Source organism: Eutrigla gurnardus (genome assembly GCF_963514095.1).
Source record: "Eutrigla gurnardus genome assembly, chromosome: 13".
In the NCBI taxonomy this organism is placed as follows: domain Eukaryota; kingdom Metazoa; phylum Chordata; class Actinopteri; order Perciformes; family Triglidae; genus Eutrigla; species Eutrigla gurnardus.
The window spans coordinates 7,235,594-7,263,314 of record NC_139936.1 but is presented as its reverse complement, the minus strand read 5'-3'; the positions used below and the strand labels follow the sequence as shown (position 1 = coordinate 7,263,314).

Below are 27,721 nucleotides of genomic sequence, written 5' to 3'. Positions count from 1 at the left end.
TTTTTTACTGCTGTTTCCCAAAAATAATGGGGAAGTATTTTTTGTTGATGTCTGCAACTCTTGCACTTCAACTGAAAAACTGGAAGTCTGTCTCGTTCGATGGGAAATGAGGCAAGCCTGTCGAATGTTATGTAAGACATTAGGGAGAACAGGAAGAAAGTCGTCAAAACATTAAAATAATGGAAATATGAGGAAAAACTAACCACTGGTGTCTTTGAGTGTAGAATATACTGAAGCTCCCTTTATGCCTTTAACCTTTTTAAGTCAAGATACTGGGAAACTCCATGTGATATACAGCTGTTAAATCCCTTTGGCACAATATGACCTGTCCAGGCCAGGTGACAGAGTTTCTGTATTTCTGTGTATGTTATTAGATGTTGCTCTAGACTGAGCCCCAGTAGACTATCACATTATCACTGCTATTTACAGTGAAGTGCTACATTTCTCCCCCTGGTAGTTGGCAGCCAGGCTGCAACTGTGAAATATCTTTGCCAGTCCAAAGAGAATAGAGTGATAACTGCTTTTCTTTTATGCTGTGCTGGGAGGTTGAGAGATGCACGCTGACCAGAGAAGCTGTTGAAGCAAACTACAACAACAGCAGTGTCTAACAATGGTTATTGTTCAGCGGTTTGAGTTTGTGTTTATTTATATCATTGGTAAACTATCAAATTATCAAACATATTCAATAGATAAAATTATGGATGTGTCTGAGGGTGGAAGGATATTGCTTTGTCATTATGAAGTTATGATGTGGTTTTCTCTCTTTCTCCATCTGCGAGAGGCAGTTACAGCTTTACTTTCTGTTGCATCAACAGTTTGAGTGAGACCTGTTCTCAGTTCTAGACCATCTCAGCATTAACTATCAGTTCAACTGAGGAGTGAAGTACAGTATATCTGCCATGTCCTGGGTCTAATTTTGCCCTTTGACCCATATCATGATATATTTCCTGTGCCTCTGCATTGCAAAGTGGCTAATGAACCAACACATGTTAAAAAATAACCTGGGAGACAACAGTCACTAGTTTAGATCAATGTGTGACATTGTGATGATTGGCAATCATTTATAATCATGCAAATCTCACTGGTTTCAAGCACTTTTAAGTTGTTACACATGATGATGAGTATGTGGTTTGCTTTATGAACTTCCTGTTTCTTCCTCATTTGACTGAGAGGCAGTGAAATTGGTCACGCTCGGACCAGGATGGTCAGCCTGCTGTAGAGGATGTTTGAAAGGGAAAACAGCTCATGCAAATCCCCTGCTCTCTCCTTGAGACCAACACCTGAGCTCCTGTTCTGCCGTGCTGCCTGCTGCCCTGATATGTCGCTCGTCAGAGAAAGCAGCATCTGTGGATTATATAATATTTTCCATCCACCCTTCAACACAAATGATTATTTTCTGGGACTCTCAGCTCTTCGTGGGCTTTTCTTGTGGTGGGCCAGACTCACACTTAAGTTAGTGATTAAATGAGTTGGACACTAAAGTGGACTGTAACTGTAAGAGTGAATCAATAGCATTGATTCGACATGGAAGGCAACCTTTTTAAGCAAACATTAGTTTGTCTCTTTCCTGCCGTATGAGCGTCCTTTGAAGAAGTAGCAAGCCAATTAACGGCTTTAAGTCTTGTGATTTTGGGTCAAAGACCACTCTTTAGTTTGGGATCCCAGTAGGATCAAAACATCAGGCATATGAGGCTCATTAGTTACATAAATCAGTACCCTGAAATAGTAGTTCTCAGCTCTCTCTCCCTTCTCGATAATAGTCTGACTGATCAGTATGCCTTGTGTCCCACACACGGGTGTTTCCTCCTGTTGGGTCTTATTACATTCAAGATGTTCGGATTAAAAAGGCCTCACTGTGTTGTGGTAATGGAATTTGGCGCCTCATAATGTTTGTGTGTGTTAAGGTTGACTTCTCTTCCCACTACACCCATTCTTATTCGTCTTTTTGAGGATCCTCTCATGCCTACATGTCTACAGTGTTATATCCTGGGTCGAAGTGATAATGTGCTTAGTCGCAATGCAATGAAAGCATGACAAGAGTGTTTGTTTTCTATTCAGAGCTCGCAATGTCAGGTTTTCAGCACCATGCCGTTCTTTTCTTTCATTTCTTTTCCTCCGCTCAGTTGAAGCGACCTTGAATCAGATCACTTTAGCGAGACATGACTGCTTGCAGGTGCTTTCCATACAGATTGAAGACAATGTACTGTCTTACTGTCGGCATCCATATTTAAGAGGACTTGTGTTTAATTCCTGTAGTGGACTTTTTTGTTAGTTATTGCATTTCAGTTTCCTGTGGTTTCCACTTATAGCAGTTATGGGTTGTCCAACAACAAGTAGTTTGTTTTGCCGTTTCTGGTGGGTTAATGAGTCTTGTGTGTTATGCTGCTTCACTATTTAACCAGTAAGTCAGTGCCAGGCCTTAAGGGGTTGCTACTTATAGTTACTTTTCATATTGATTAATCTACTGATTAATTATTAAATTAGTAAAATCTCAAGGAACTTTTTTTTTTATCATAATCCATCTATACTGGATTTTCGAGGCAGACACTGATATTATTTGAGTTTTTAAAAAAATCTAATAATGATATATCAGATATTCAGTATTAACATAATCATTATTTGATTACAATAGAAAAAGTTAAGATGAAGGAAATTGTGTTCAAGATATCTACGGACATTTTATTTTGTGAAAGCTGTATCTTGTTTTTTACTAAATGAATTAAATGATTCATTACCCATCAACATTTAAATTTATTGTCAAGCAGTGCTGAATATGAAGGTGCTTTGAGCATAAAATCCAGACAGATCAGTGGGCATTGACCCACTCTATTGATTAGATGAGGTTTAGCCACCACGCTAGTTGTGTTGCACCTCTCTCTCTCTCTCTCTCTCTCTCTCTCTCTCTCTCTCTCTCTCTCTCTCTCTCTCTCTCTCTGTTATCTGTTTTATTGTCCTCTTTCATCGTCCAGGCTTGTGTCAGCACATACCACATACTACTGATAGCTACCAGGACTCAGTCGCCTTTCATTGTTCACCCAGACAACATCAAAATCGGTTAGAAAATGAAATGTCCCCACATTATTTTTGTAGAAAGTATACATAAACTTTACGCCAGTCCGTTCATGTAGGTTCATGTAAGAACTTGGGACTTCTTCTGTAGTTACAGTAGTAGTAGCAGCTTTATTGTCATTATGTTGAGGGTCAGTCTACAATATAATGAAATTTGAGTGGCATTCCCTGAGACAATAAAACATTGAAGACAATTAAATAATTGATCTTTTTCTGGAAAGGAAACAGCAATGAAAAACTTGAATGCTTCAAAATATGAAATGAAATGAAAAAAAGCTTGTGATGGCGATGGTGTAAATGAAACAGCATGATTTTTCTTTTAATGTTAAATAGAAAAATACTTTTCTATAAGCTCCTCTCTTCTTTATATACCCGAGTCCCTGGTTCTCCTTACAAATACGTTAAACGTATGCTATTTTAAGCCGTCCCTGTGAGAGTTTCGGTTTTGCTCATTCTGAAAGTGAAAAAAGTCAAGTTTGACACCTTTAAAAGTGAAGATACAAAAGGTCACAACAATCCTCTTGGGATTTTTAAAGCTGTGATCTGACACGTATTCATCAGTCAAAGGCATGTTTCTGCTACACTGGCTTCCTTAAATTCATGTTTGTTCAGAGATATGTTAATCTTGGGTGTTTTTCAGCAAATGCCAACGTCTGTGAAAATCGTTTTGACCTTTAAAGGGAGTTCCCTGCTCCTTGGCCCCCGCAACATATCGGCACTACCTTTTGAGGGGACATTTCCCAAAGCAGGCCTGCAGTGGTAATTAGCTGATAATTGTGCTCCTCTGTGTAACGATTGGTTGGAGGGTTAGTGGCAGAGCGATAGCTTGGCAGCCCTGCAGGAATTCACATTATTATTTGGAGATAGTGCTGTTTGTTGTTGTTGTTGTTGTTTTGGCCCTGCTGAGCCCCCCATGCTACCCCTCCTACGTCCCTGCCCTGGTAATGACATGGCTTGCATAAACCCACCAAGGGGACCCTCGGGTGCTAGAGTGAGAGAGTGGGAAGGAGAGTTGACACAATGAAAAGGTCAGGCCAGTGGTCGGTAAAGAAAAACAGAGAGGAGAAAAGACTTATAGAACACAGAAATTTGACTACGTTATATTCCACGTCTTTTTCTTCAGTTGACCTTTTGATCCATAAAGGCAGACTGATTCCTTAATCCCACGATTGATCACGTCTGAGAGTAATAAAAGCAGTCAGTTCTTCCCACAGTGATGTGTAAAGGTCATAAACCTGCCTATCACCCCTGTGACTTAAGGAGTAAGACCTTTGGACTCCAGGGCAGGACTGGGTAAAAAGAAACTGGGCTCAGCTATCATGGTCAAGTCTCTCTTCTACTCTGTGTATCATGTGATCTTGTTTTCCAGGGACTGTGACGTAGATATCACTGGCGGTTGAATATAATAAGCCTGCTGTAATGAGTCCTTGTCTCAATCTCAGAGAGTGTTGAGCTCTAGTCTATCGCTCCATCAGGGCTGCCTCTCCCTGCCTCCATGTCTTAAGAGAACATTGCCTCTGTTTTCCCTCCATATACTAATTTCTATGTTTCTCTCACCCCCTCCATTCCCTCAGTTGAATCATGTGACTCTCTGGACACAGTGGGTGACCTTCCCCTCACTGCTTTTCATGCAGAGTGGAACTACAGTGAGACGCTCTCTGAATTGCTAATGCACAGTCCTCTCCCTCGGTTTCTTGTATTCGTGTTGTTCTGGAAAACAAAATATTATCTCTGTCTATATATTGTGTGACTAAATACTTGCGTTTGCACTGATACAGTGCTTTTTTTCTATTCTGTCCTGCTTAGAAAATTGCGTTGCTGTCAGTAAAAGTTGACTTGGTCTTGTTGAACATTGTTGTTAAATCACAAAGGAAGGAAGTATCGGAGAGCCATCACAACTTTGGTTTTCTATCTCAGTTCTTCTCTCCTATTTTCTTCCTCCTGTTTTTTTTCTTTCCCTCCTTCTGCCTAGCTTATTTTTATTTTCATGTCACATCTGAAAGGTCATAGCGCTCAGTAGGTGCACTCCCTTGCTCCTTCCCACCTAGTTACTCTTCAGTTGCTGTTGCCAAGAAGTCAAATACTGTCAATAGTTAAAAATCTACATTTAGCTGGTGATAGTTTCCTGTCTTCTATTGTAAATTGTAAAGAGCTCCCATGCTTTACAATTATGTTTTCAAGACATATATCACTGTAATTTTAGACACGCTTGCTCTGTTGGCGTGTTGATCACTGTCACTTTCATGACAAGATGCTGCTAAAATGAATGACCAAACTGCCAAAACAACGTAGCATGCTAACGGGACGATGAAGCTAATGTGATTTGGGCAGCATTGTCTTTTCATTGGGCTCTTTGGCAAGACTTACATGTTTACTCCACGTTGTTAATCCAGCCAATCAAACAGTTGCAAGGGCTGCCACTTTGGTTACTTATTGTTTCTCCTGTTTATGTGTATATAATCTCCACACACACTGTCCTAGCTAGCTCTGCAGCGCTGCATAGTGCCTGTCCCTCTCGGTGGGGTGATGAAAACAAACACACCTCCAGAGGATACGGTGAAATATGGAACAGAACAGAACAAAAATCCCAAATATTTGTGAGGACTCAGCAGGGAGAGAAACAGAAAGGGTGTATAAGTTACTTTGCTACAAGTCACAGGGCCTCAAAACCTGTATGTTTATTTGCATGTATACACGTTGAAACTGTGTTCATTTTATCTAATGTTTGCTTTGCGTGTATGTGTTTTTGTTTGGGCAATCTGTTTGAAATGGGTGGAACCAGCAGAGCTCCTGCATGAGCAGCGTTTTTCTATTTGACTTTGATGAGAAGGTATTTCTGTTCAAATACACTTCAATGCTTTTTAAGGTGGTATAAATATTGTTTCTTGATGATTGTTATTTATCTATGATTATAAATCTGTTGACTGATCATTGCTGCTTGGCTAGTTGAGGGGAGCCCATACATTAGATGTGTGTTTCCCAGCAGCATGAATCAGAACATGACACGTTTCATCGAAGTAATTATGTGGTCACGATGACACACCAGCGTTATGGAAGGAGTCCGAAAAATAATGACTACTGCTCCACACCATTCCGTCATGTCACATACAGTGCTTTTGTGAATGTGGTACTTTATTTCGTCTGTCCGTTCCAAACTTTATCTCAATGTGTTTTATCATGTTGCCTGCAGCTTGTTGCTTGGGTGGAGTTTCTGTGAGCCGTAAGGATCAGAGCAGTTAAGTTGATGAAGCCGATCCCCTGCAGGCCGAGCTAAGCTGACTCCCTGTGCATCTTCTTGATTGTATCCATCCAAATCCAGAGATCTTTGCTTATCTAACATCTCACAGTCAGGGATTGTGAAGGTCATGAAAGCCCAGGCAGTCCCGTCCTCAGTGCTCTGCATTGCTGGTCTGCTATTGATTCTCCATTATGTCTTCAATCTGCTGCAGTAATTCAATAGTATCTGGGGACTGAAGCAAAGCAGAGCTAAGAGGAACCTATATGTAGTATCTGTATCCTGGTGATGGAAACTGTGGGAGCCTCCTTGACTAAATAACTCTCAGCCCTGATGTCATGGATTGAAAATGCTTGTGCTCTGCTGTAGAAATTGCTGCTCCACTTTTGTCTCTTATTACAAAGAACCAGGTCTTCCTATAGGTAGATAGATGTAATTATTCCTTGAAAAAAACATATGTAGCATGGCTGAGGACTGGTTGATTAAGCAATCTGATTCCTGCTTTCATTGCTATTATCGTTACCTTGCCTCCTGAGACCAAGGAGTCAATATAACCACGGCTACTTAGACGCTTTAACAGTTCAGATGCTTTGAATCTGCATTTACACCATACCAGACGGCCTATGTCTGTTCTCAGTAATGTATTCTCCGTGCCAGGACTCCTTGGCTACAGAGGGGCTATTTGACTTCCACACGGGCTGACTGACACCCTTGGCAATATCCCTGAAACCAGGGGGGAGATATGGCATGAGAGCCAGTGTTTGATCTGCGCTCTAGTGTGTTTGTTTGAAGGGTGGTAGAGTTTTTGACAAGGGCGGGTGGACGAGAGGGAAGAGAGTTGTTTAGGAACGGAGAGACCCAGGGAGAGAAGAGCTAAGTTTATTTATACGGCGCCTTTTAAGAGGAGAAGTGCTCTACAAGTAGGAAAGATAACGTGAATGACGAGTGTTGACCAGGGTTTGGACAAAGACACGGTGACAGGGAGGTGAGTTTGCTAAGAAACGTTGTCTTATACATTTTAATGGACAGTTGCTGTTTCTGTGTACTGTGTATGTTTGCGCTCTAATTTCAAGCTTGACAACTGTGTGAAATGGAAACGCAAATATTTTTCCTCATTCCATCAACGTTTTTTCTGTGGTCTACATTGTGAATACGTAAGTGTTACCGTGACGTTGGAAGTCTCTATGATCTTGTTTGACATTCACAAAGGTGCATAAACAACCCACAACTCAACCCCTCTAGTTCTATAGTGGTCTCAATTCAGATTTAGACTTTCAGTAAAGAGTTTCCTTTTTATTGATTATAGTCTCATTTTACCCATTTGGTCCTCATCCAGACCACAATCTGCCAGAGGCATTGATTTGACATTGGCAAAGATGCGTTTGTGTATTCGCAGCTTGCAGAAATGTAATTGTGACCTACATCAAGGTATAATTTTACATGACGTGTAACAGTGTTTACACCTGGTCTGTTTTCCCCTCTGTTCATACTCCTTTATGCTAGTGGTATTTGCCATGGAAACACATTCTCAATGGAAGTGTATAACAGTGGCAAGACACGACTGATTATGGATGATCCATCCATCCATTTTTCATTCATATGACCAACCATCTGTCTGCCTCTCTTTTGTTGAGAGGTGAACAACAGACCTTCTGTTGTTAACTGCAGCTGCAGGCCTCTCGTGGTTTGTTCTGGAAACAGTCTGTTAGAGCACCGGCTGGGTTTTGGAGTCAGGTGAGAGAGAGAGAGAGAGAGAGAGAGAGAGGTCCAAACAATCCCTTTTAACACTGACACTCAGGCCAGGACTAAGCCGAGAGCCAGACCGGCCGGGAGGTTAATAAACATTCCTCAGGTTCAGAACACACAGCCAGTGATACAGTTTGATGGCTCAGGTGGATCAACAACTCATTGCCCATTGATAGAGATAAATACTTTCATTAGTTTCTAATGACACAGCTAATTGTGACCTGGATCCGTTTAAGTGGATGAAAATAGATGGATGGATGAAGTCATATGAAGTTTTATGTGACCATTTGTGCTTATGTTCCTTCCGAAGAGGTAAAAGACAAAAAATAATATTATTTTTTTGGATGACCAAAACAAAAACAACTATCTGTAGTTGGGAGGTGTTCTTCTGGCTAAAATGCTCCAGCGTCTGTGTTGTCTCTTTGCTTATAGCAACAGAAGAGCTGGTGCACAGATAAGGACCCAGTCTGGAGATAAGAGCTCAGTGTCTGCTTCATTCTTTTAATATCTGAATATGGGTGTGTGGTTTGCATGTGTGTGTGTCAACATGTATTTATCGCAAGACACACATCTCCTTTTGAAGGCTATTTTTAAACATGGCTACAACATATTTTGTCCTTTTAAAAAAGTATTACATGCTTCAGTTGTAGCCCTTTCAAAATAAAGGTTAATCGTAGAATTACAACGTGTAAATCGCAATAAGTGCAATCAATTCTGATGTGATGGTCACAGAGCAGGAGGACGGGATACCACAAGCGTTGATGATGCAGAAATACATTGTACTTTATACTCTGAGACCAGCAGGTACATTTCTAAACATGTAGTTGGAGCGGTGACTACTGGCTTGCCATAGCGTATCATGCAAAGTCCAAATTTCGATGGCATTTCTATTAAGCCTCTACTCCTCATCTGTTTCCTTGAATTTCTCAGTAACTCAGAAGACACATGTCACATTGATTGGTGTCACTCTGCATTTTTCTTGGAAAGGAAAGGAGTGAAACAGGAAGAAAAGCTCACTGAAAAGTACTAAGCAGTGATGGAAAGTGAGTCAGGGAGTGGTCCAGTAAAATTCATGTCGAACATTTGAGGAAATGAGACAGTCATGGCTCAGTAAGGACTCGTTCTGTAAGCTGGGCAGCCCCAGAAAAGCTTTCAGCCCCAGGGTTACACCTCATTTATACACACTCTGCTTCTCTGCTTCTTTGTGAGTTGTTATTTCTCCAACAGACGCACACACACACGGCCAGGAATATGGAATGGATTACCGAAATAAAGAGGTCAGAGAGGAGGAGGAAGGTGCCAGTAAATCATAGTGTGGTTGCTACGTCTGCATAGTACGATTAATGACGCAACTGCCAAATTGACAATCTGGATTGTATTGTTCTCCAAAGCGAGAGACTTAACTCCAAGAGTTGGAATGGTTACCATGTATTATATTTATTTTTATGTGGCAGCTTTTTGTCCAAGACAAATCTCCTTTGGGACAAATAAACAAACCTTGAGATCTTAATTGACTGTCAAAGCAGAGATCTCATGCTGGAGGCCAGTTAAACAATGAGCATTTCAAAATAGACTAAGTTGCCTGGACTATCAGGCAGGGATTAATGTGGCCTCAAAACCTATTGCAGTTAATCAAGGTCTCTTTGCTGGTGGACATGTTCCATCTAAACTTGGTGCTGCTTCACTTAATGCAGAGGCTTGGAGCGTCTTTTTGCCCTGGTTTTGTTATTTGTAATGATAACTTTTGTGTCTGTTATCTTGCAGAGGGTCCCCTGGCAGAGCCCACCCTTCTCATGTTAGCTGACAATCCAGAGATGTCGCCCTGATTGTTGTTTTGTCGGGCACAGCTTTTCATTAGGCAAAGTAAGTTTATGCTCATGACTTTTCCAATTACAACATTTATGAATGAATGGGAATATTAAGACTTGAAATTAGTACCAGTAATTTTACTTGATCACATTTTATTTCTGAGCTTTGCATCTGTTTCAGATGTCAACCACAACAGAAAATGGGATGGGAGGGCCTTGGAGCACAGGCAGAGAAAAAACGTACAAAAAGGTAAATAAGTACGACTATTAATACGAGAGCTTAATAATGTATGATTTTATTAGTCTCTTAAGATGAATGTCAATGTTTCCATGACATTCATTTTGGAATGCCACAGTTTGGAGCCAACAAGTCCAAAATGTCTTTACTTCTCAGCCTGTGAGTCACATGAGTCCTTATAAATGTCCTTCCACAGAACATAATGTCATGACCCCTGCCAGGGCCGGCTGCCAGAAATCAGTCAAGTACTGGTCACACACTTTATTTAAATGTATTTAACTTTAAACACTACCACTTATGGTGGTTTTGGTAAAAAGTTGTAGTTGTTCACAAAGTTAAACACCGGTCATATTGTGGACTCAACTTAACGTTATTTCCCATTAATTCCCATATATTCCACATACATTCTTGTTAAAACCTGTTTGTTTCCATAGAACATTTCCACTTTGAATAGTTTAGGATTTTGCAACCATAATTATCATTGTTACCCTTGCCAATCCTTTAAAAATGTAAAAAAAAAAAACACTTTTAGATCCAACTGTGTATGTAATGGGGATAGCAGAGAAGTTATGATATAACAGTCTGACTAATGGGTTGTTTTCTCCTCTATATTCCCATCTAGACCACATCATCGGCCTTGAAGGGGGCCATTCAGCTTGGTATTGGCTATACAGTGGGAAACCTCACTTCCAAGCCTGACAGAGACGTGCTTATGCAAGACTTCTATGTGGTGGAGAGTGTCTTTCTGCCCAGGTCAGTGCTACGTAGTGTCAACCCACACAGACGTACGATTATACTTGCGCACACAGCTTTTAAAACATCTTCTAAAATGTAAAAAATCTGAAGTCCTTCTGTGTGAGGTAATTTTTTGATTATTGTCATCAAGAAAACAGACAGATTTTTTGCATGACTCAAGGTTGTTGCTATACAAGAGCCAGGGAATCAAAGGGCATAAAACAGATAGGTGGAAACCCCCTGCTCTCTGGCTGAGACAGTTTCCTGACTCTGCAAAGTGAATGAATGGAAAGTGACTAAATACTAAGCTGTATGTCTGTCTGCCCGCTCACATATTATATGTCTAGGTCTTGTATTTAAGACATTTAAAGCTATTATTAATCTTGCTCAGTGGAAACTGCAGGCACTGGACATCCAGTCCAAAGAAATGATACTGCTCCCACAAACTGCCACCATAATCATTTATCAACAAAGTGATGCAGGGATAAAACTATTCTGATGGATTATCCTGCCAAGAACTGTGAAATCAGCTTACTGTGTGTCTCTTCATGGTGCAAAACATATGTCAGTGTGCGGTCATCTCAGGCTGTCTTCACAATCACATCATCAGCTGAGGGACATTTGCCATAATCCAAAAAGGACCCAGGAATTCTTTAAAAGTGTCTGTATTCACACATTAGCACACAGTTGTACTGTCAATCGTATTCTTATACATTTGTGTTAGCTGCATTGGTAGATAATACTATTTTTTTTCTATTTAGAAATGTGCTTTGTATGTCCTATCCTGGTAAACATGCCAAAATTATGCAAAAATTAATAGGTTTGAATCAATGTATTCATTTGTTTTTCTATCTGTGGCTCATTTAATACTATCTTTCACTGTAAAGCTTCAGGAAGAGAATCGGATGCCTAATAGGAAATACTTTGTGGTTTACCGTCGCAATGCAACACCAGGATATGCAAACTCATTATTGTTCACACAAACCTGGTCTTGGCACGCACACAGACCTGTTACTGCTCAGAAACCAAACCCAAACATTACACATGGGTTTGGTGTCTGCCCTACATAACTATGAGTCTTTACTGCAGATAATACAATAAACACTATCAATAGTTAAAAGCCAGTTTGTTAACATTCTGCATCCTTTTCACATCATGCTTAAAAAAACACAGAAATCTTCAGGGTCGGCTTTTCACTGAAATCAATGTTAGATGGTTAGGAAAAAAAAAAGAAAAGCACACAAGACGAAACGTAATCAGTGAGAGAAAATTGATTGCTCACATCTGGCGTCTGCCATAATGTTTCATCATTCTTCTCTTTACTTCCTCTAAGCGTTTCTGTTCTGTTCTGTAATAGCACACAAACACAAACACCTCTTTTTCTTTCACTAACAGATAATCCTGAGCATAGAGACGACCCTCAAACGCTTTTATGGCTTTCCTCCCTCTCAACACTCTTCTCCCTCTCTTCTTCCTCTTTGGAGGTGTTTCCACTATTTGTCCTGTCAGTCTAGTTTTGTCCTGTCACACACACACACACACACACACACACACACACACACACACACACACACACACACACACACCCACTGATTAGATTGAATGAAAGATAATTGCCGTAACCCTTGCACACTAAACAGAGCAGTCCGATTTCATTGTAGTTTAATCACAGGTATTGTGTGACACAGCAGGGCCTGACTGTTGCCTGTATCCCATTACTTATTATAGCACAAGCACCAAACAACACAGTAGCCTCTTTACCCAACCCAAACCTGCCAAGTTCTCAGAAAATTAACCCGATTTAGACGTGCCCTGGAAAACAAAACCCTTTATTAACCTACTTCTTGTAGATTTAAGGTCAGTGTGATTGATTTATGTGATGAAAGACTCGTGTTAACCTTATCAGACTTGCTTACTCCTGTGTGCTGGTGTTCCCCTGAGATACAGCTTACAAAGCAGTGTTGGTCTTTGTCAAAGCCTGTCTGAAAATGTCAGGTTTCATGGTCCAGTTAAATCAACAGAAAATGTAGGTTATTTTAGAGTCAAGGCTCATGTTTTGTGTGGTATTGTTATAGTAATCGGAGCCAACTTAAATCTTCAGGCGAAGAACTCTATACAGGCCAGCTTGTCACCACAACACTGGTGAATCTGGTTCACAGAGATGATTTTACTGAAGCCTGTTCATATTCATATTCATACACGTACCGGCAGTCAAAAGCCTGGGCACAAAGACACGGTGTTACGGTGTACTTTCCCCCTGGTGCTGCCTGCATGATATCCTTGGTTGGACAATGACTGCTCGTGTTAATGACACTGTTCACTTATATAATGGTAAAGGTTATTTGAATTTGAATGTTAGTGACATAATGTATCTAATGTACCAATATGTGCTTGGTTTTTCATTACACATCACAGCGAGGGAAGCAACTTGACACCAGCTCATCACTATCCTGATTTTCGCTTCAAGACCTACGCTCCACTGGCCTTCCGCTACTTCAGGGACCTGTTTGGCATCAAACCGGACGACTACCTGGTAAGGTTATTTGTTCCACCTTCACAAAATCATCCTGTCATAAACTCGTAATCCAGTCCTTCATCTTCATACCAACTAATTTGCAAAATGTCATTTAGGTAAGAGGAGGAAGCGTTAGGGTCAAATCAAATCACATGCCATTAACTTTTAAACACTATATGTCAGAGTTTAACCCAAGAAAGACTACAAGCAATATTTTGATAATTTGGGAAAAACGATTATTTGGTATTTCATTGAGCAGTGGGCGGGTAATGCCACACCATCTGTGCAGGGGGAAAGACAGGATGGGAGGATGAAGTTTATGCAAAAATATTGGGCCGGTGGAGATATTGGAGGTAATGACTGAGCTAATGGTGCACTCCCTCATTATGGAAGCTTTAACCAGCTGCCAGAGCTAAAGGAAATCAGCAGATGATTCTGTGATTTCCCAGTACAATCAAAGACACAAACACAGGCCGAGAAATGGATGGAGAGAAGAGAGAGTAATGTTTTAAAGATGTTCAAACAGCCTGTCAAAGCCTTTATTTATTCTCTCTAAATGTCCTCCCTGTTACTTTAATTTGCTGCTCATCAACGAATATACCTTGCTGCCATATTAATTCCTACACTTCTTGCTCGGAACACAATTTTGTGTAATCTTGTTTGGGTTTTTATCATGTTTTGTTGCACTTTTCCAATTTTCTGTCTGCCTCCAAGCCTTTCAAAATCACACCAGCTGCATTCTTGCTTTTGAATACCTAATTTGTTTCTGCATGCGAGACAAAGGCTCAGGCAGAGAGATAGAGATGAAATGTAACTTCAAGGCAGTAGAGGGAGGATGACATAAGGCACAGAAGCTTAGAGGATGTCCTCATGATTGATGTCCTAGAGGTGATGAGGAATTCATTCAGACAGAGGCTACACAGCAGCGCCTAATTAAAAGAGAAAACACACACATCCTGAATGCAAATGCAAAAAAAACGTGGATGTGTTTGCTCCACGTGACTGCAGACGGTCATCAGTGAAATGTCTCTGGAGAGGGAGAGCGGAGGCCTCCAGTGTTGTTCCTTTGAACATGTTGCTCTCATAACGCACTGATAAACATCTCACATTGCTCTTCAGTTAGCTGCTCTTGCACTCCTCCCCCCCTCACACGTTGATTGCCATGTTGGGATGAAAGCTCTCAATCTGTTCTGGTGTTTTATTGAGATGCAGCACAAGCAGTAATTACTCCCAATTACCCTTGGCTGATGAGCTTGTGTTCCTGTCCATGTGGACACTTTGCCGGTTTTCAGTAGCAAGAGTCAAATGTCTTGGATTTGATTTAAAGGTTAGCAGACAGTTTTGGGTCCATGTGATGTCTATGTCTCTTCTCCTCAGTACTCTCTGGTCAATGAGCCTCTGATTGAGCTGACCAACCCGGGGGCCAGCGGCTCTCTCTTCTACCTAACCAGCGATGACGAGTTCATCATTAAAACCGTCCAGCACAAAGAGGCCAAGTTCCTGCAGAGATTACTACCTGGATACTACATGGTGAGACATTTTACTTTTCTTCATAACCCTCTTGGTGTTGAAAAACTTGCTTAAGTGGCATAAATGAGATGCAGCAAACATCCTCATTAGCTCCAGCTTCAGGACTCCATCAGATTAAAAAGTATTGCAGTCCGGAGGATGGAGAACACGTTGGATGCATGCACAATTTGATCATATTGCTTACTTATAATAACTTCCTGCACTCATATTGGCCTTCACTTGTCAAATTCTTAGACTGTAGAAGAGAAATGATCCTTCAAGCTGTCTTTTAATTCACATTGCAGAACCTGAACCAGAATCCACGCACGCTGCTGCCCAAGTTTTACGGACTGTATTGCATCCAGTCTGGAGGAATCAACATCCGACTGGTGGTGATGAACAATGTGCTGCCGCGCTCTGTCAAAATGCACTACAAATATGACCTTAAGGGATCCACGTACAAAAGACGAGCGTCCAGGAAAGAGAGGGAGAAGTCTTGTCCGACCTACAAAGACCTGGACTTCCAGGACATGCACGAAGAAGGGCTTTACTTCGACACAGAGACATACAACAACCTTATGAAGACCCTGCAGAGAGACTGCCGGGTAGGTGGTTTTGTATATTCTCGTCTCTCTCGTTACGGACTGGCTTTGAATTGGCACAGTTCCATGGTCACTATTATTCCATAAAAGGAAGCTGTGCAACAAACAAGGAAGTCTAGGACCAAGTCGTCTTTGTTTCATTATTCGAATACTTTCCTTCAAAAGGCTATTTCTGTTGAATTCTCATGCCTCTCATTCCATCCCTGAAACCGTTTTGACCTGTGGCAAGGCCTACATGGACATTATATCTTGTGCCATATCAGAGCTGAGAGCAGATTGCTTTTAACCTGGGAATCCACAGGAGAAAAGGGCTGTTGAAGCAATGTCATTGACATTCTCTCATTGTTAATAACCAGTATGCTTACACACATGCAGTTCTAGTAGTTCAGGGTATTGTGTGCTCCTCTTAGATGGGTCAAAGTGTGTTTTGAAATGTAACATTTTCCATGTGTTTGTCAGTAGGACTGCAGTGTGTTTCCACTGTGTGTTCAGTCTAAGCTCCCAGCTTGCCCTGGGCTCTGTTCTCCCGTCTCTGTCTCCTGTCGCTTCATTGTTTCAGTACATGACAGCTCTCCAAACACTGAATGTGATTAAGACACGATCCTGGTAATGTGACAGACTGAGCGCTATCCAAAGATAGTCCTCCGATGTAAAGGCTCGCATTCCTCTCCATTTCAACGCAGAGGCCGGGAGACTGTCTGCTGGAGTATAGTTGGAGTTTAATAGGAGACATGGGGTGTGTGGTCCGGTGATCCACCAGTAGTTCCCTATTTTTAGACAGCATTCCAAATTAAATATCTGAAAATGGCCCAGACTGTCTATCTACATTGTCTAACTACAATTTGCTGAGGTGTTTGCAGACCACAAATGTAGGCCAGGGACAAGCCTCCAAGCTTTAAAAGATAATGGAAGCAGAACATGGAACAGAAGAGCTGAATTGCTGATTTGCTTGTCCTTTGCCTCTAAAATAGCAACTACTGAGTAATGTGACTCCCAGAACACAGAGTTACGAGGCTAGACATTTAACAGAAATCCACGGATGGATTGATGAAGGGTAAATCTTTCACTGGATCGCCAACCTGTGCAGTGAGCCTGTTGTTCTTTATGTGGTTAGGGGGATGACCTCTTAGGGGGAGCTTTATTGGTCATAATAAGGGACGATGTGAATTCCAGATAATGATTTAATGTGTTTTACCCTCATAGTGGCTGGTTAATGAAGGGGTTTAGAGCCTGAAGTAATCCCATTTGTTCTGCTTGACATACAGTAACTGCACACACACACACACACACACAGAATACACACAATACACACACAGCTTCTCCATGGGGTCCATGCACTGATATTGAACACGGAATCTGACAAAGATCCTACTGTAAGTGTGGATCAGACCTTGTGCCCAACCAACCTGACAGACCTGACAACCTGGCGTAACTTCATTTAGTTCATTCAATTTACAGTAATTCCTTCCGTTACACCAGCCTCAGCTTAAATGTTTATTTTTTTAGAAATGGAACAGGATTAGCGGTAATGAACAGTGCGATGCTGTAGGTATATTTAGTTTAGCCTGTTCGTCAACAGAGCAGTCTTCTGTCCTCAGTTCTCTTCTTCCTTTCCTCGGTGTGTTATCAGAAAGAAAAAGAAAAAACGAGTATCTTAAAGGTGTGTGAACAGGTGAGAGAACTAGTGCTTTACCGCCCTTTTAGCCAAACAGTGTGTGCTTTTGCACAAAGCTGGGTCTTGTGATGTTGGGTTAAAATTAACAGAAACACACAGGAATGTGAAGTGATCTCCTCAGGTTATGGCCCCTCTCATCATCATTAACCAATATGCTGACTTTGTCAATGGGCTCTATTTTCTTTTTTATTGTTTTCGATATCCTCCCCTCTTGCTAAGTCAGTACTTTCTTGACCCAACAGCATACTCACTTTTACAAGCTTGCCCAAATGTACTCCGGATCGTGCACTGCCTACTGGCTATGTCTGCATGTTCAGGCCTCTGTGTGCCTATTATTGGATGTATAAAGTATATGGTGTGATGTCTGTTTGACCAGCGGCTGTGTTGTACAGTTTGTTATTGCCGTGGCTTCCTGCGCTAGCCTCCTGAGCGGGAAGCAAACTGCCCTCTAAGCAGAATCTCTGTCCATTTCCATGAGTAAGCAGCTAACCCCGTCACCCCAATAGAGGCTGCAGACCAAAACACAGAGGAGGGGGCAGCAGAGGCTAAGCAACAGGGGGTGATGGGTGTTGGGCCAATGAGGAAGTGGAAGGGCATTGTTATCTGATCATAGTACAAGTGGTGAGACCTCTGAAAAATAGATTTTTTTTGCTATTTATCTAGCACTTGGAGTGTTGGGTTTCTGTTTCATAGGAATGTGTGAGGTCAGAGATGAGTTGAGATGAGACAAAGAGGATGATGAGCAGTGTGTTTAAAGGAATCAGATATTCTGCTATGTGGGACACTGCTATAGAAAACACAAGGTATGCTCTCTTCCTTTTAAGTGTACTCTCTCCATTACTCTGCAGCTCCCCTGATACTCCCCAAATGCCAAAACAACACGAGGCATTAATAATTCATGGTGGAATCTGCTGAGACAGAGAGGGTTTATTGTAGAGTGAGTGTGCGTTTGTACCGTTTTGGTTGTGTGCGTACGACTTGATGAGATAGTGATGCCGATGAAGATGTCAAGCTGCTGAGACTGTGTTGTTCGCAACATGTTTGGCAATTGAGACCTCATCATGTTTGGGGGCAACCAAGGCCAAATGACATATACCGTCTTAATTCTGTATGAGAATTACACACATGAAGAAGTGCCAAAATAATGATTGTAGCATGCATTCTTGGTTGCATAGCAGCCATGTAGCCCAAGAGCCCTTTACTGTATGGCTCTGCCACTTCTCAGTCATGGGACTCTGTGGCAACAATGGCTTCTCTCACTCTGAGCAGCAGAAAACCAAAGCACTGACCTTGCAGCCAAAAGTCACTAAGGCTTCAACAGGATCCTTATCCACATTTATAAACCTGTAATTTATAGATAGTTCTGCAAGTAATTATCATTTGCATTATTAATTGATGAATCTTATTTTCTCTATTAATCAACTAGTTTAATTGAGTTAATTTAATAAGGGTAGGCAAAATAAACTGACGCTTCAGCCTACACCTTTACGGTCAAAGTGCATTGTATTGCTTGTTGTGTTTTTGTTTTGATTTGTTTTATTTTGTATCTATACTTTTATATTTGTCTATTGTATTTGTCTTTTACAAGACCGAAATAAACACACTAAACTAAAAAACTAAACTAATTTCTTATAAATAATGAAAAACTGCATATATAAGTATATAAGTATACATAATCAAATGTAATCATATACAATATTTATTTTATAATCAGTCTGTTGTTCACAGTTACTTATTATTCACATTATTAAACATGTAAAACAGTCATTATTAAAGTGTCTTACAAGTACGAACAAGTGACACAATTAAACGCCACAAGTCCCCAATCTAATAGGTTGTGTCATGGGTGTCAGTCATCGTCTATATTTAATGACTACAACATTCATTAATTATAGATGCATACTTGTGCAGAGACATTGCTGTGATTGTAACTGAAGTCAGAGTCAGAGTATACCCAGGGTGAGTGATCCAGCAGGGCCACAAAGGGAGTGCAAGGCTCTGTGTTGTGTCTTTTCAGCAGACAGATTTAAGAAAGCTTGTATTAGTTTCACTGCAAAGTGGGGCACGCCGTAACGAACACTATGGGGAGCCCTACTGCACAGAGATATACGGGTGGAGCGATGCTTCAGGGGAGAATATTATTGAGAAACATCAGAGATTTGTTGAAGATCAGGGGATGCTGTGACACAACTCACTCCCAACAGCAGCGTGAGGATTAACCTCCCCTTCACTGTGAGAGCTGTGTTTGAAATTAGGGCAGAGGGCAAGGACCCAAACCCTCAGCTGCTATGCCTCTAAGAATCAGTATATTCACAGTGTAATGGGTTTCACTCCACTAGCGGAGTGACGATTTTTTTTATGCCTGTACATCTAAACAATGTTTTTTCAGTATCCACTGAAAGTCCTTTTGCGCATGCACAGCCACAGATATGCAGCTGTTTTCTTTCTGCTGTGACGGGTTGATTGTTTGCCTGGGAAAGCTGGAGCCAGGATGCACAGTAATGGCCTTCTGTAGGCAGCCTGGTGTGTGTGGCTCTGTTCAAAATGGCTGCAGTTTGAATAGGATGGGGGAGTTTGAGTGAAGGGATGCAAATTGTTGATATTGAAAAAGGCAAAGCTCAGACAAAAGCCCCAGTGTTTGAGTCTGTCTCTGAGCCAATTTTGTGTTTGCGTGTTTGAGTATGAATATCTGTGACTATGACTTATGGTATACATCAGTTGTTAACAGATGCAAAGTGGATTTACAACACTTAGAATAATGTATTTGTCCGTGCATTGAAAATGGCTTAAAAGGGAGAGATGAGAGGAAGTTGTAGGTCAACTTCAAAACATTTTTTGGTCTCACATTCTTCACAGGAATGGACCAGTTTTTTTTAAATTCTGGGTCACAGCTCTCTTTGATTACATCAGAAGTAGTTTTTTATTACACCCAATCCTATTGGACTTATAATGTGTTATTTATGGCATTTATGGCAAGACAATAATGATACGCTTTTCATCAGGCTTAATGCAATTTTGTGTTTTGTTTTTCATCAAGAAACTTTGTGGATTTTCATTATCTGAGAATTTATCAAGAGTTGTACGACTATTTTTCCGTCGACTGAATGGATTGAATGTAAAGGGAAAATTCACAGAAGCGCCCGCTCTCTTTCTCTGCCACACCCATGTGTACACTTTATTATTCAAGTCAGGAATTATAAACCTGTACAGTAACTTTTTTTCCAGTCTAGGTCATAAGACAAGCTCGATAAGACTACCTGGCTGGCAGTGAACCAAATCGCGTTCCCAGATCTGGCCTCTCTCTTTACCCTTGACTTGCCATGACTGCTTTACTCAAGCACTCGGAGACGCCAAGTCGCAGAGTCTCTGGGAGAAAGGTCAAAATGCTCCCGAAGGTCAATATCCAACACTTGGCTCAGTGTGGAGAAACACCTTGTTTACGTAGCTCAAAACTGGTTGGAACAAGAGATCTCCTTTTGATGGCTCACTGCCTTTGAGGCACTGGACCGTGTTGGGTGATGAAATTGTTTTTTGGGGTACAAAAATGTGTTTTCAAAACATTTCATAAGGTTGCTATTATCTTTGAGCTAAGGTGGAAGAATCCAGTCCAGGAGAGTAATCTCTTCAGGGTTCAAACAGGTCATAGGAAATCTGAAATATCCTGTCAAAATGTGTGCCATTCATGATGAAAGGACTCTTTTTGTAATAACTGTATGTCTTGCTACTTGCTATAGGTGCTGGAGAGTTTTAAGATCATGGATTACAGCCTGCTGCTGGGTGTGCATGTCCTGGACCAGAGCCAGAGAGAGGGGGGTGAGCAGGGCCAAGCAGGGGGGGACGGGAGGAGACCTGTGGGTCAGAGGGTGCTTTACTCCACAGCCATGGAGTCCATCCAGGGCGACGGCAAGGCCGCGGAAGCCCTGACCACAGACGACACGTGAGTCCGCTCAGCTGGGGGAAAATGCACATATTATGCACACATATTTGGGCATAAACACTCTGCCTCTGTCTGTCTCTTCATCTCCACCTTTTCCCCCCTCACAGACACAGTTATACAACTGTGCTCATACCTCGCACAGGGCACTCAGACAGTCTACACACAGCCAGGCTCTCATATAACCATAGCTACACAAACACAAAACACTGCCACTGTTATGCATGTTTGCATCAATTCACATGAATTTTAATACTGCAAACGCCTCTTTCACAAACATTTGCACAATGTTTCAAGCATTGCCAAAGAACAGAAGCTATTCTCTAATTGCTGGTGTGTTTTCGCTCTGTTTTAGGATGGGTGGCATCCCTGCCAAAACACTCAAAGAAGAAAAACTGCTCATCTTTCTGGGTATCATAGATATCCTACAGTCATACAGGTACGGATCTTTATGAGATAAACCTGCTGTCACTTTCGTATTATTAATAATGAGCTCTGTTGGCCATGAAACTCATTTAGATCTGACGGTATTATCTGCAGAGATGTTTGTCAAGGTTTATAAGCGGTAAAATATCTCATCAATGACCAATAAAGAGAGAATGTGCATGATTAGCTAAGTTCGACCAAGGAGGAGGACAGCATGGCATCTCAGAGTTACTGCTTCGATGGATGCTTGTCCTACAAAAAGACCTCTTAATGTTGAATTATCACCCTGCAAAGATGGAAAGCCACTTAGCTTCACTCCTCAAATGACGTTTTCTCCGTCCAACATGAGTTAAATGGACATAAGTCTTCTGTAGTTACACATTGATTTTTTTTGCCCCTGAGAGCTAAAGCGTGGTGTGACAGAGGAGGATGCTTTTTTGGCCGATCGGCTTGTCAAACTGGTGTCAGCCTGGTTGGTTGGGGCATTAAATGCACACAGTGAGTGGGTGAGGTGAGATCGGGTCAGGGAGGAATAAGGGATGAACAGGATCGATTTGCCTCCACTTAGCCTGCCTTACTTCCCTCAAAGACAATGTTACGTAACTTTAAACGCTGATGTGATTTCTGCTTAAATTCTGAAAAACGACTCTCATGTTTGATCAAGCAGAAAGGGGAAGTTGTTGGGTAAGCGGATATGTTTGTGACGAAGCATGCTTCTTCTCTTTCTTGTTTTGTTTCTCCTCAGGTTCATTAAAAAATTGGAGCACTCGTGGAAAGCGCTGGTGTACGATGGCGTGAGTTGATAGCCTGCTCAAATCTGACACTGCTGCTTTCATGAATGAGCCTTCTGTTTGGCCACATGCTCTTGCATCTACTAGTGGCGGTCTCATTAAAGCCCTGCGTTTTCTCTGCCTGTCCACAGGACTCTGTGTCGGTGCACCGGCCGGGGTTTTATGCCAGCCGCTTCCTCAAGTTCATGAGCACACGGGTGTTCAGGAAGACTCAGCGTACGTCTGCAGGTTAATCGTCGTTGCATATGCGGGGAGGGGGGGGGAGGGGGGGCAGCTCACACGCAAAAACAAACAAAGAGAAGGGGCAGCAGCATGGGAAGTAGGAAATCACAGCCTGATAAGAAGAGTTCATCTGTGGCCGTTTTTTATTGTCTATGGCTGGGCATTTGTTTGTCACTGTAACATAATTAGATTATTGGTAATTCTCTTAAGTTAACTGATATAATGTTTCCTTGTATTGTACTCTCCATCGGCCAGACCGTTTTCTTTTGTTGCCAGTGATTGTCTGCTTTAGCTGTTATATAAGCATTAGTGGCACGTGGTCCATTATGTGTCGAAACATGAGATTAAATGACATTTTAGGGTGAAAAATTAAGGATTTGGGAACTAGAAGAAGTTACAAGCTGCAAGCCCCCCCCCCCCCCCCCCTCCCATGGTATTTGACATAGCTGAGGCAAAGATTTGGGGATTTAGCCTTACTATTAACCATTGCCAAGTCCCGTCAGAGGCAAATGACAGAAAAGGATTTAATGTCATGCCCTGCTTGGGAGGCAGAGTAAGGACACTGTAATCGCCATTGTGCATTTGAATCATTTAATAACTTGTGCTTATTTTGGAGGCAGAGAATTGGTGTTCCATTGTTTGCGAACATTGCTTCAACCAGGACAATTGTCTCTTCCCACTATCTGGTCCTCTTACTCCTTCTGCCTTTTGCCTCCCTGAATCGTTATCGCTCTCTTTTTCTTTTCCTTCCCTCACTTGCTCCTTTTATCCCCGCAGCACTTCGATTTTCCCCTTCAAAGAGGACTCGTACGTCCATCCCGGCTCTGAAGTCGTCCTCACAGGAGATCCTTTCATCACATGCAGATGAGAGGAAAGAGGAGGACCGGAGGGACAGACTGGGAGGAGCCTACAGCCTGGCCAGTCTGGATGGACAAGGTACACAGCAATTACTTTTTAGGAGAACCTCACCCCTCGCTGGTTGATACAGAGTATTTAGCTTGAAGGAAGTAAAGCAGGCAATCAGATACAGAATTATTTGTACCTATGTGTGTTCCGAGGGTATCAAAGAAGAGTCGTGGACTTTAAGATGAATTGTCATCACCTCTCTCCCATAAACATAACCTCACTGTACAAGGAGGTCTATGAATCAGGGTGAAAGAAAGTGCCTGCAGTGATGCACACATTCAGCCACTGACCTTTGTGTTTGATATGATGAGGGAGCGTTAGCCACCGCCACACCGGAAGGGACAAGGGTGTGGAAAGGAAAGAAGTCATGGGGTCATGTGTCCTCCTTCTCTTTACAACCAAGCACTTTCCCATCAGTGTCTCAAGCTGTGACGCAACATACTATAAAGCGACTTGCGATTGTTACACTTCCTGACTCTCTCACGGTTACTAAATCAGTCTCAAAGAGGGAAGAGGAAATCAGTTTTACCGTGAAGTGTGAGGTTGATACAAGAAAACATGTCAGTTTTAGTTGAACCATTTAATCAATTAACTTAATTAGCTTGTCTCAGTCACGAGGGTTATGTATAATGTCGATGTGGAGCTGGAGGAGCTTTAATTAGAATGTCATCGTGGCTTGGCTTGGAGACGGCACATTTAGAAAAAAAAAAAGCCTGCATTCCAACCTGGAGGTTTGAAAGATGTTGGCGTCTCCCAGGCAGTAAGGGCCAGATGGAAATAAAGGAAAGTATGCACTTGTTTTTCTTTACGGACATCACGTTTATGTGAATGTTTTGTCTTCAGCTGTGTTCGGCTCGTATCTGCGGCCCGATCTGGTCCCTGCCAACCCGTCCTTCTACGAGGGCTCCTCCATGGGAACCATCTCTACCTCCTCCATCTTTGTCAACGTGGATAACCAAACAGAGGAGAGGTACTACTTGTTTTCCCTCTCGTACTCTTTCTGGTTGCTTTCATGATATAATGGTACTCTGTGTTGGTTAAGGACATAATGAAAACCCGCAAGGTTACTGTACAGTAACAGTCCGTACAGTCTTGAGGACGAGGAGGAAGGCATGTGAATTCGCCACACCCAACAGACACACATGTTCACCCACTCCCACGTTATTGTCACCTGATCTCTTACATCACATGGTTTTATTGGTGACGTGCGTCATGGAGCAGGTGACTCAGCCAGGCTTGTCAGCATGAATCCAATACACATACACACAAATCCTACACAACGTACAGACACCAGAGTCAAAGGATGGAGCGTACTGTTCGTGTCCTTCATTTACAAGACAAGAGAAGAAAAACATGTGTTTATACATTCTATAAACATTCTATACGTCATGTGGGTACAGTATTGACTCTGGATACTGGAGACGTTATGAAGTTATTGACTCATTTAAAAAATCTGATAAGAATGTTGCTGTTCATTATGAAATACTAATCAGCACATTAGATAAACAGGTTTTATAACACCTATACTACTTTTATTACACTATATCAGCTGGCTGCAAAAGATATTTTAATTTTGCCTCACCCCTAGAAGCTTCTGAACACTCTGCCCTCTACCTACTTCCCATCTTTCACCTTTCCTTCTGTCCAGCAGTGTCAGGTTCAGCTTGTTCTCTGAGGCTCCATTGTGTGACTTGCCTGGTCGTGTCCCTTCATCGGTCACCTGCTGCTGCACTGACATTGTTCTGTCAACTGTTTTCATAAATATTTAAACAGGGGGCTTTGACACGGCCTTACTCGGTGCCATTATGCTGCAGAAAAACTGACAAAAGCAAACAAGCGGTGGCGACTGTATATCCAGGAACAAAAATCCCTGTCTGACAGCTGGTCTGCCTGTTACAGTGGCAACAACAAGGGGAGGATTGATTGTAAACAAAGCTGTTATTTAAGTGCATCCCTTGATCCGTCCATCTACCTCTACCTCTACACATATCTGCTAAACTGTCATTTTGACTTTGAGCACAAAAAGAAAGCAGTGACATGCCATAAAAGGGTGAAAACACATCCTTGTAGTCAGGGAGTCACCTGATGTACATGCAAGGAGAAACGCTCTCAAGTTGCCCCCCCTGGTGGTTGAAATGTAAACAAACATGAGATTCATGGATTGATGGAGAGCTCCTCTGTGCTTGCATAATGTGATGGCTCTGTAGGCTTCACTCTGTCATACAATTGTGACATATTTTAATGCATACATGACGCTTTTTGCTCATAATTTTAAATACACTTTCTGCTGCATAAGCCAAAAGCATGAAAAATGACTTGAATTTTTGTTGTGCAGGTTTCTAGAATAATTCATTGTTTAAGTTTATCTGTATCAAATGTCTTTTTTGAGGTTTGTGGGTTTTTTTTTAAGAGGTTTGTTCATTTCCTGTGTGACAGCTTTGAGACTCTGCACCAGACAGGTTTCCTCTCCTGCTCGCAGTGGGTTCATCTCCTTGTCTGTTTCAGAGTCTCGGCAATAGTGTGTGATTAGTTTCTGCAGAGTATGTTTTTCCTCAGTTTCCAAGCACTGTTTAGACAGCTGCTTTGCTTTAACTGCCTTTGACCCAGACAATAAACTCCCTCGGCTGTCTCCTATGCAGGTTAATATGAAAATATATTTTTTCTGTTTCAGAGATGACGTTGCATCCAGCTCCACGTTTACCCTGGAGGACAGTGCTATCTGCCTCAATTCAGAGCAGAGCACCATGGATGTGGACATGGACCGCGATGACGGATCTGTTCTTGACGTCTACTTGGTGAGGACATTGGGGTCCTTCTAGTTTTGTCCCCATAAGATGTTCAGATATTGATCTATGCTTAAAGCACATTAATAATCACTTTCTCTCCCTTATCTTCTCACCAACAGTGAAAAAAAGCAACTTTACAACCATCATTTTCTCCTGCCAAAAATAAGACAATCGCCGCACTCCATTGGACCCCGCCAGGATGGCCTTCGACTCCACTTCCAGTGCTGCTAGATCCATGTTGCCACTTGTATTGCCAACACATATAAAGACTGAGATTCCCCACCGGTTGATGGACTAAAAGAAGACACCAACAGAGTCACAGCGATGAACATCTACAGAAAACCATGAGACAAATGTAATGTGATGAACATCAGGCTGAACTGAGTGTCGCTTTTTTTAGAGCATGCATCAACGCAATGCCATTAAGTTTTATATATGTATACTGTTTTCATGGCCTACATAAAGATATAAATAGTTACTATATATACATATGAGAAGAGGGTAGATACATTTCTCTAAACATTTTTTTTTCTTCTGCTGACCAGAACGAAAGGAAAGAGACTTTCACAGTTTTTTCAACTGCATTATGTTGCTGATCAGGAAGAGAAATGTTTACGTGAATCCATGATGGCATGGTTTGTCCCGGGTGAACTGGGATGAGACCGTGTCGCACAAAGGACACAAGCCGGCTCACAGCCAACACGGATGAGAAGAGACTCAACAGACATGATGGATTCTGAAGCTCCCAAGTCCAAACACAGACTGTGACATGGTTAAAGCACCACCTGATCCTAACGGGGCTGTTATGTGTCCTGCCCTGACAGGAAGCTGGAGCCCTGGCGAAGGGCGGCTGTGAAGTGAGAAAGGACAGTTACAGGATCTTGGATGAAGCACAGAGCGGAGGGATGATGCACTCGCTCTCGATCAAAAGGCACTTTTGATATTGGTTATGATTACTGTAAGAAATATTTTTCTCTGAAGATGTTGCTTTAGGTGGGTGGGCTACCTGACACAAGCACAGATTTGGATATGTGAATATGCACTTTTTTCCCTCTACAAATGCACACCTCTGTAAGTCCTCGATACTACATGTACAGAGACAGTGAAGGAACATTGTAGATCATTTTTTGATGTGGAGCTAAGTTTTGTGAGGTTTTCGTCATGACTGAAGATGCTTTTACTCAGGATATCCTTTGATACTGAATAAGTGTGTCCTCTTCAAGAAGTTATGAGACATGCATCCTACACATAGAAGCTGTTCGATACCTCTTTCATCAAGACCATATCCAAATATAAATGTTGAATTCTCTGATCACACGTCGGTTGAGACCATAATTTATTATGTAAATCTCAATATTTTACCATTTGCTGAAAAAAATACTTTAATCGCTGAATGTAAAGACAATGCATATTTATATTTAGAGACTCCTATAAATAAACTGCTAAAACATCAGTGGTAGACACCGTTTAGCTACTTGAGCTTCTGAAAGTGTGTTTCTGTAATTCAATAGCTTTGTCCATTTT

General features: G+C 41.7%; 1 protein-coding gene across 3 annotated transcripts in view; it reads left to right on the top strand.

Moving 5' to 3' along the window:
• Window positions 1–27,650, top strand: part of pip5k1bb (phosphatidylinositol-4-phosphate 5-kinase, type I, beta b) — a 28,309-nt gene extending 659 nt beyond the window's left edge. For 2 of the 3 annotated variants that reach the window (XM_084024989.1, XM_084024987.1), the window contains exons 2-15: window positions 9,815–9,913; window positions 10,040–10,108; window positions 10,719–10,849; window positions 13,247–13,364; window positions 14,724–14,876; window positions 15,161–15,460; window positions 20,867–21,069; window positions 21,422–21,505; window positions 22,238–22,286; window positions 22,415–22,499; window positions 23,283–23,441; window positions 24,255–24,381; window positions 26,083–26,206; window positions 26,317–27,650. In XM_084024989.1, coding sequence (XP_083881115.1) covers window positions 10,040–10,108; window positions 10,719–10,849; window positions 13,247–13,364; window positions 14,724–14,876; window positions 15,161–15,460; window positions 20,867–21,069; window positions 21,422–21,505; window positions 22,238–22,286; window positions 22,415–22,499; window positions 23,283–23,441; window positions 24,255–24,381; window positions 26,083–26,206; window positions 26,317–26,319 — 1,605 coding nt within the window. In that variant the 5' untranslated portion in view covers window positions 9,815–9,913 and the 3' untranslated portion in view covers window positions 26,320–27,650. Of the gene's footprint in view, window positions 1–7,147; window positions 7,290–9,814; window positions 9,914–10,039; window positions 10,109–10,718; window positions 10,850–13,246; window positions 13,365–14,723; window positions 14,877–15,160; window positions 15,461–20,866; window positions 21,070–21,421; window positions 21,506–22,237; window positions 22,287–22,414; window positions 22,500–23,282; window positions 23,442–24,254; window positions 24,382–26,082; window positions 26,207–26,316 lie in introns of those variants that run through there. The other variant, XM_084024988.1, reaches the window with a different exon arrangement.
• Window positions 27,651–27,721: the final 71 nt, after the last annotated feature.